Genomic DNA, 10,100 nt, shown 5'->3' on the forward strand with positions numbered 1-10,100 from the left:
GCCTTCTGTATCAACAGAAAAATATTAAGAAAATAGAGTTTTAACTGGTAATATTATTTAAAAAGATATGAATACTTTTATTCAGCAAAGATGCATTTAATTGATCAAAAACAGACATGTACAATGTTACAAAGTCTTCTATTTCAAATAAATGCTGTTCTTTTGAACGTTCTATTTATCAAAGAATCCTGAAAAATGTATCACTGTTTCCATAATATTAGGCAGCACAACTGTTTTCAGCATTAATAATAATAAGAGATGTTTCTTGAGCAGCAAATCAGCATATTTGAATGATTTCTGAAGGATTGAAGACTGGAGTAATGAGCTTTGCATCACAGGAATAAATTGCATTTTAAAATAAATATAAACAAAACAGTTATTTTTAAATTGTAATAATACTTTAAAATATTAGTTTTACTGTATTTTTGATCAAATAAATGCAGCCTTGGTGAGCAGACGATACTTTTCATATACAAAAAAATTGCAGACCCCAAAATTTTATTTATATATATATATAAATATATATATATATATATATATACACACACACAATATATATATATATGTATACACACACACACACACACACACACACACACACACACACACACACACACACACACACAAACAATATATATTTAAAGATGAATGTATCTAATCTGTGTACTTTGTTCAGTTGAGGATTCCGTTAGGTAATAGGCCAAAGGGGTTTGTCAGGGATGTTGGACCATAAATAAGACTCTTTGTTTAATAGGAATAAGGGATGATTTATGAAATACCTGTACTGTAATTATAGTTAATGATGACATTCACAAATTGAGTTTGTAGTAAATAGAACTGATGAACACGAGTAGAGCAGCAGCCGTGTGGCAGTTAGAGCTGTTCTCGTTCTCGAGTCAAGAACCAGTTGCATCGGTTTTCGGATCACCGGTACACTGAACCGAGAACCGTTTCTTTCGGACACGTCTGCTTTGAGAACCGATGAGCTGATGATACTGCGCATGCGTGATTCAGTGTGAAGCTACCGAACAGTACATGATTGCATATTACACAGCACGTCTGTACCGAACTGGTTCTTTTGGACAACTGATTCTGTGCTAATGTTATGAGCGCGGGTAAACCGAGGACTTGAATGAAGGGCAATCTGGCGAAACGTACGTTTATTTAACAACAAATAAATCGCAATGGATTATGTATAGTAAGTGGACAGTTTCTGCGCTGATGACAATTTATTCACTTTATATCTTCAAGACTTAAATCCTCATGCACATCACTGCCTCTACCTGTATTTGGGTGCTTAGTTGCAAAACTTAATTGTAAACGTTTCAGATCATGATTATGATGTTTTAACTGACTGAGTTATGTTATGATTACTGACTTTATATGTGCATTTTCATCCCAGCCTAGGACGATAGACTTGATATCATTACGTCATAGCAAATGACGTCATTACGTTAGGGCGTAAAAGAACCGATAAACCGTTCATTGAACGAACCGTCCAAAAGAACCGGCTCACGGAAAAGAACCGGACTTCCCATCACTGACATCCATCACCGTTGCACTCGCAGAAGAGAACCGCATGTTTAGAAAGCTATGCAAAATTAATGCAAGTTCAACTTTTTAAAAACATGTCAAGACTTTATGGCGGTTTTCCCCATCCCACTGCATCTCAAGTTTTTAAATGAAGAAAGTACTCTTTGTGATTGGTTTTCGGTCCTTTGTAGCCTATTAAACTATGCATACATGCATGATGCTGTTTTGTTTCTAATTGTTTAAGCAACTTTATTAATTATATAAGGTTTATAAACATTATTTTAAACAATGCACTTTTTTCAAAGATAGTCGTGTTATTTTATTATGCTTTCAAGAAAGTGCATAATATTTTGCTCGATGTGCCCTCTTGTGGCCTCAGGAGAGAAGCCAAAAGCTTTTTCCCCCCTAACTGAAATTATGCCTTTTAAATTTGAATATAATTCGAATATTGATAATACTCAAGTAAAAAATTCGAATTTAGTTTTTCAGCCATTTTGACAGCCCTAGTCTGCAGTGAGATTATAATTTGAGAAGCAGTGTGCATGCTTTTTATGCTCTCAACATGCATCATACACTGATGCAATAAGATGACATGAACACAGAGACCCGCCCCTGTTGGTTTTTTTGCTTTGTGTGTGTGTAGGTGTTCATGTATTTGTCTGATGTTTGTCTGATTGTTGGTCTGTTGTGTTTCTATTGTACATCATAGCTTAATAGTACTTTTCACTAAATATATTGTAATTGTTTTATTGTTATGTTAATATGTAATTTTACTCTCTTTTAGGGTGACTATTACAATCTGTCTAGGGACTGCAGGTGAAAAATAGCCTTCTGGCTAATTCTGGCATATTGACAGAAATGTTTATTAATATGCATTGTCCCTGTAATAAATAAATAAAATAAAAATAAATTCAATCAATGCAATTCAATGAGACGCACGTTATTACCAGGTGTAAATGGCGATCTGTCTTTTAGATGAGCACTTGTGTCATCTCATCTCTAGAGCAGTTAGAGGGGCACTGGACCCGCTGGCCCAGGCCACGATCTGTCATTTCAATGAGTCGTATGTTCTGCAATTCAAGCTGAATTGCAGAAAATTATGGAGGAGCAAGAAGAATGTTTGTGGAATATCAATATAGCGCTGCCTCTGAGACCCTGAGCACAGATTCAGATTGATATTCTGTATGAATCTGACAAGCGATCTGTATGCATCATTCACGATGACACACCCCGCTATGTTCACAAGACAAATAGAGGCTTATTTTCATAATCAATAGTGTTGCTCTACATAACTAGCTGAATATTCAAGAAGCGGCCTCAAATGATGAGCGCCAACCCGAGGGCGCTGGCAGATGACAAGGTCACAACAGGCCATGTTTGAGGTCATGTCAACATAAAACAGTGTAACCCACTTTACATCTTTAATCTTTCCGACTGAAGACAGATATTCTCAGATGTCAGTTAGAAAAAAAATCTATAAAAAAAATAATTTTATATATATATATATATATATATATATATAAATAAAACAAGAGCATTGAAATACAATTAAATAATTTAATACAAATTTTAAAACAATATTAAAATTTTAGAAAAAATAATTTATTAAATTTACATATTCATTTATTTATATATTTAATAAATATAATAAGTATAATTATAATATATAAATAATTCTAAGTATTAAGACACTATTATAGTTTTTTTTTAATATATTTTTAGTCTTTTACTTTCATTTTGTTGTGTGGTTTTGTAAGTTTTAGTAGTTTTCCTTTTTATCTATATAGTTTTTATTCACTTTTATTTCCGTTTTAGTTTGTTATTTTAGTACGTGAAGTTAAACTTAATTAAAATGAGAAATGTTGATTTGGCAACTAGTTGTTTTTCATATTTTATAGTTTATTAATTTAATTTTTTATACAAAAAAACAAATACAAAGTTATTAATTATTAGTTTGTTATTTTAAATCAATATTATTATTTATTTATTTTATTACTGTTTGTTTGTTTTTATTATCAATATTATTATTATTACTACATTAAATTGATAAATGTTGCCTTGGTATCCAGCTGAAATAATTTTTTTTATATTTTCATTAAACATTTTATTTCAAGTAAAAAAAAATTTGTTTTAAGGGAACAACAATAATCATGAAATTACATTAATTGTATTTTTTTTCTTCTCTAGCAGATTACAGATTGATTCATTGAAAAAATTTAATAAATGCAAAAAGCGAGTTTCAAATGACCAGAAAAATATCTGAAAATACTGTAAGAATATAGAGAGATTGCTCAGATCTATCTGAAAAGGGCAGCCGTTTTGATGAAAGATTAAAAATTTGGAAAAAGGTTCAAAGAAAAACGATACAGAATAAGCTCTGTAACACATTAATAAAGCACATAGGATTGACTTTGATTTGGTGTTGACTTTAATGCATCTGTGAAGCCTCTTTACCCGCAGCTAACCCTACAGCGCTCCAGTCCCCGAGCGAAAGACTTTACGTCTGTGCTTTTCTCCTGATCGCTCAGACGTCACTGCTTTGCTGATACATTCCCCCATTAGGCTTATGTCTAGCAGCAATTTAAAATCAATTACCATCTGCCGAGAAGCCAGCGAGGTTGTAAACTTTGTGCATTTGTTTTTTTGGCAGACAGTGCTGACTACTCCTTCAAAGATGCCCCATCGTGACAAATAAAAGCCCCTCACTGATGGCTCCTCCTGAGCGGGGACGCATTTCTGTTTGTGCGCGTTGAAGAAGGTTCTTATTAGCGACAGATTAATGGAAACAGGAAAAGGAAGCAACAAAAGGAAATGGAAAGAAGCGGTTTAAGCTGGTCTTACCCCTCCGGAGAGAAGTCTTTCTCCTTGCAGATCTCCATTAGTTTGGGGGTCAACCTGTAGGCCTTCAGACAGAGAGAGCCTTGTGCGGTCTTGATGGGATCTATGAAGCAAAAAACAGTGCATATGTAAGCTAGATTCACATGTGTGTGCATATTGTGCATACAAGTTTGCCATTGGTGGGGGCATATGATTTCCTCAATGCAGAAAACACAGAGTGAACTGCAGAATCCAGTCATAAAAATGTTATCTACTCCATAACGAAATGTCATGTCATTTCACCAGACAGGACAACCCGTCAAAATAAAAGTTCAGTTTAACTAGAATATGGCTAAAATTAACTTGAATAATAACAATGCACAATTTTTGTGATTTAATTTTAACAGTCAACCCTCTGTTGTGCAGCATTTGCTTGCAAAAAAAACAAGAAATTACAAATAAAAGTTACCATTTAATTACAATTTAAAAGACTAATTCAATTGTTAATGTTTTACATGTTTATTTGAAAATTTTGGAAACATATTAGGGGGGAAACATAATTATTATGAATTCAGTTAATTGGAATTCACATTAAAATATTAATTTTATTAATTAAATTTAAACCATTAAATTGCCATTCAGAAAAATTAAAACAAACTAAATTTGGGAAAAGGAAAAAGAATTTGAGGAAAATTAAAACATTTCATAGGCCCATAATATGTTTTTTTACAAACTAAATGTTGGTAATTTGCATACGTTTTAAGATTTCAATTAAGACATATTTCTTTTTATTACTAAACTATTAAAAACGGAGTGCAGGGGGAAAAAAACTGGGGGTAAAAATGTATTTATAAATTATAAGAAAGAGAAAGAGAAAAAGAGAGAGAGAGAGAGAGAGAGAGAGAGAGAGAGAAATAAAGAAAGAAAAAGAGAGAGAGAAAGAAAGAGAAAGAGAGAAAGTAAGAAAAAAAAAAAAAGTGGTATTTAATGGAAAGCATGCTTAATAATCAACATTTCTTTTGCTTTATCTGCAATACTGGATAGATTTTTTTCAATGCATTCTGGTTTGCCTGCACAGAAGAAGGTATCTTATAAGTCAAGGTGAGCTTCATGCCTCTTGAAACAGGGGTGAAAAAAGCCAAACTTTCATGCAACATGTTCATATTCAAGATCTGTTGCACATGAGCGGTGTGATAAAAATCACTGTTGAATGAACATGGCATGTATGAAGTTAGATCTATGAAACATCTGTCCACAAACAAATCATTAGGAAGTGCTTTCAGTATAGCATTCAATCACAAACATAATTTTGCATGGTTGAAAAGGATGAAGGAATAATAATTTCTCCAGCAACACAGACTGATGACTTAATCAACGGCTGATACTGATAATTATACGCCATCATACTTTAATCCTTCAAAAGATATTCAATAAAAACTACCATTCAAAAGTTTGGAATCACATTTTTAATAGGCTCTCTCTTTTAACATTTGCTAAAAGAGGAAGCATTGAATTGACCAAAAACAATGCTAATGCTGAAAACTATAATTACCGTTTGAAATAATGGCTTTTTATTCAGTCTTTACCTGCACACAGCATCACACCAGTCTTCTCAGAAACCACTGCGACACCTCATCCTTACATAATGACTGCTAATATGCTACTACAGAAACATTTCTTATTACCCCAGCTCTGTTCTGTGAAATGGTTCTGTGATTTAATGAAGTGTGGAAATGGCAATAGTGTGCCTTTTTTCAGCTGCTGAAATATTGAGTACACTTTTCCTCAAGTACAATTTTGGTTTCAAAAAGAAACTGCTTTCCCCACAAACTCTGCAGGCTTTTGTTGTCTGCATACGCAAGCGTGCATCCGCCGTCTCGTAAGTAGTAAGATGACTGGATCCAACCAGGACAGAGAGAGAAGTGGACAGCCTAGACGCACAACAATAACGACATGTAGAGCAGAGATTGTAGTTTGGGAAACATGCATCCCAGGTCCTCGGCTGGCAGTTTGATTGAACAGAACACAATAAACATCATCAGCTTGATCTGAAGACATGAAGACTTGGAGAGACGCTGCTGGCCTCAAGTTTCAAGCTAACAAGAAGGTTCAAAAAGGCTAAAGATAGATAGACACAAAGATAGAACAAAGAATAGACGGGAAACATTTAAAAGGGATTTTATGGATGGATGGATGAATCTGAAGAGTTGAAAACAGGTATGACTAAGAAATGCCCTACAAGCCCATTACAGCTACTGGAAGAGCTGCAGAAAGCATGAGATGAAACATCACCTGGACATCAGGGATGCCATTTTCTGTGAAAAAAGGATGGGGAAAAGCAGCATCCACACACAATGATCCAGGTTCAATCGTATTTAATGTAAACACTGGCCGATGGTGCTATTTTGCTAGAAAGATGTGAGAAATCACACAGATTGTGTGAAATACAGTGCATATTTGCATGTATATTTTCTCTAGAAGCAACAGCAACATCTTATTTAATACATTACAGGATACTGATGTGCTTGGGTGAGCAAAAACAGTTCAAGAGTCAGTGAGAGCACTGTAGCGTTCAGCTGTCTGCATAAATAGACAGCCTATCCATCCATCCATAGAAATAAATCAATAAAATGTATTATAACTTATAAATTATTTTTGGGAAATAAACAAATACATACATTTTATAATTTATATTTATTATTTAAGTCAAGTTATCAAATGAAGTTAATGCTTAAGAAATAAATATTGTAATTGTAACTACTGAAATAAAATGGAGTATAATTTATATTATTTGAGTAGCCTAATTAATAAATGAAACAAATTACAATTGACATTATTAATTTAAATGACATATAAAATGAAGTTAATATGCCTAATTTGAAGGTGTTAAATAATACTAAATAGTTTTTTTTCTAATGAAAAATTATAATTTATATTATTTATTTGGAAGAAATAAAAATAAAAAATTAAAATCAATCAATCATCGTGAACATCGGTTATCGTTAACAATTTATTCATTTTACCAGAACAGTTCATGTAAAACAAAAACAAACCTGATGTGTGCAGAAAGGTCAGTTTTCTTTTTTAGCATAACTACTGCATATCTTAATGTCAAAGTAATGTTTAAAGAATACAGCATTTATTCTAAAATATTCATTTATAACATTGGAAACGCATAAAAACTAGGGATGTGCGCGACGACTAATTTGACTGTCGTTTAAAAAGTTTTGTATCCGACTAGTCGACTTGTCTAAACGCAAGAACCCCCCCCTAAAAAAGAAATAAACCGGTGCGTGCAGCATATATAATAGCCTATATTTGAAATACTTAATCTATGAATGACACTGTCAAATCCCTCAATGAATTCCGCTTGCCGCACACTTGCCTCGCGTTATCATCATTTCATTTTAGGCGGTCGTTAAAAAGAAAAAAAAGAAGAGCATACACTCAACGTCGGCCAAAGCATAGCTTATTCAAATCAGCTGGGGAAATGCAGAACAATGGAAAATCAATCAATAGCCTGACAGAATTCTTCATCTTCATATAACGTTAGCCAACATATTAAAACACAAGTCAAAAACAATAGAACATTAAAACAGCTTTTAAAAACGTAGGTTATATCGTCTAAAAACAAAATGCAACGATGCCCATTTGACTTACTCCGACAATGCGTTATTTGTTCAGTGAAATTATCAATGTGGTCTGGTGAAAGACGGGTTAACAATAAAACAATAAAATTCCTGCATTTGAAAAAACGCGCTCGGCAGGAACTGAAGTCGCAGGCATGCAGACATAACGAAAAGCAAGCCGATAGTTTCAGAAAGCGCCTGGATATCCCGCACCACTACCGAAGTGGGTGTTCGTTAGAGGAATAGACGGCGCGGACGGGTGATTGACATTTGCTGGTTTTGGCTAGCCTCTAAGCTAACACCTACTAGTGCTGTGTTCAAAATATCGATACGACGATGTATCGTCACAGAGATTTGACGATACGAGTATCGATACAGCTGGCCCTGTATCGATATTGTGGCACGTGTGCAGCAGTGGACCACGCTTAATTTGTTTAAAATTTTACGTTTAAAATGGAGTAGAAAAGTGCGAGGTTTCTAAAAAAGAATGAATAGAGTATATATAGGCTACAACAAGGTTTAATCTGGCCGCAGAGGAACACAACTGGGTTGCCTAACATAAAGAGACGTAATCCCCAAAACAGAGCTTCCCACTTACGCAATACGGAAATATCAGATAAGTGTGTTACTTATCTTTGTCAACCTGGCAACCCTGTGTACGCGCGCTCTCTCTCCACTGTGGATAAACGTGCTTGCTTTCTGAAAACACTGGTTAGCTTGCAGTTTAGCGATCGCCACTATTCTATTCTCAGAAAAGTGTAATTCATCAACTGTTCATTTACGACACACAGAGAGCGAGAGAGAGAGAGGCTGTTTTGCCACATTTCTCTATTAACAGTAAAGCTGTGGCTTTAATTCCTTTAGAAACAATGATGCTACCAGTTCTTTGTTGAGAAAGATAATGTAGCTCTTGAGCGATTAAGCTATTTAGTTGATAAAACTGCGGGGCAGCGCTAAAAAGTTTGTTCCTGAATGTCTGAGTGTGGCCGCAACGTGATCTGTTGTGTGTGACTGAACTTAACATCAAACTGCTTCTGTTTCACACAAATGCCAGCACAGACGTGCATGTTCGGCTAGAGTCGCTTTGAACTCGTGCATTTTCGGAAGCAGAGCTGCGCTGAAAGTTACAAAAAATGTCGTGCACACCTCATCGCGAAACGATGTTGCGCGCACTCAAAGCGAACTTCCGCCAACACCTCGATGACGTCATATTTGCCGCGTGCACCCAAGCGAACTTGCGGACGCGTCGAGTACAAATCAGGCTTGAGTGTGCGTTAGATACAGTGAAGACAGTGCGTTAGTTTAGAACTTCTATTATTTATTTTTTTATTGTTGTGTGTGTTAATTTGTGCAATGATAACCTACCATCAATGTAAATTATTTTTTAAATATATTAGAATGAGTACATTACAATATAAATTTATTAGAACAAGTACATCATTATTTGTGGTCTTAAAAACAATATGCAAACAATCAGAATATTGTACCTGGTGGGGAGTGCCCAATGTAAACATGAAACGTATGCAATTACTTATTTTGTACTGTGGTACAGTTATGGAGGCCCTTCATAATGCAGAGGTCAGCTGCCTGCTCTGCCAATAGTTAGAAATGGCACTATAGTGTTTAATAAACAGCTGTTTTACTAAATTCTGCTGAGGTGAAATTCAGTGCAGTCATGTATCGTGATATCGTAGCCTCTGTATAGTGATATGTATTGTATCGTGACTTTGCTGGTGATACACAGTCAGTGTTTGAACTATACCGTGCACTTTGGGGGATCCCACTTGTTTTTTGATGGGGGGGGTTGTGCGCTTGCGCGTGCCTCAAAAGAGGGCTTACAATGACTTACAAAGATACATAACAGCAAGTGTATGCACTACTTGCTTTATGCAAGCACTATATAGGATAAATCACTATACAGGATTTACCCTATTATACTTTATCGACATGAATTGATAGGTGAAACAACAAACAGCCACCCACAAATAGTCTATAAACAAAGCATCAGGCTGTCTTTGAGTTCACATACACAACGGTTAACGTAAAGTTACTCGTCGTCAGGCTACAGAAGAAACCATTCCTCCGTTCAGTTAGGCCTAAGACATCGAGAGCCACGCAGAC

At 34.9% G+C, this 10,100-nt stretch overlaps 1 protein-coding gene across 1 annotated transcript in view; it reads right to left on the reverse strand.

The window, feature by feature from the left end:
- The window catches only part of LOC107592486 (eukaryotic translation initiation factor 3 subunit H-A-like), an 80,119-nt gene that overhangs the window by 12,871 nt on the left and 57,148 nt on the right, over positions 1-10,100 (reverse strand). The window contains exon 4 of the mRNA XM_016282015.1: positions 4,375-4,474. Within this exon, the coding sequence (XP_016137501.1) occupies positions 4,375-4,474 (100 nt within the window). The remainder of the gene's footprint in view (positions 1-4,374; positions 4,475-10,100) is intronic.

This window comes from Sinocyclocheilus grahami, unplaced genomic scaffold (assembly GCF_001515645.1).
Source record: "Sinocyclocheilus grahami isolate Dianchi unplaced genomic scaffold, SAMN03320097.WGS_v1.1 scaffold153.1, whole genome shotgun sequence".
Classification (NCBI taxonomy): Eukaryota; Metazoa; Chordata; class Actinopteri; order Cypriniformes; family Cyprinidae; genus Sinocyclocheilus; species Sinocyclocheilus grahami.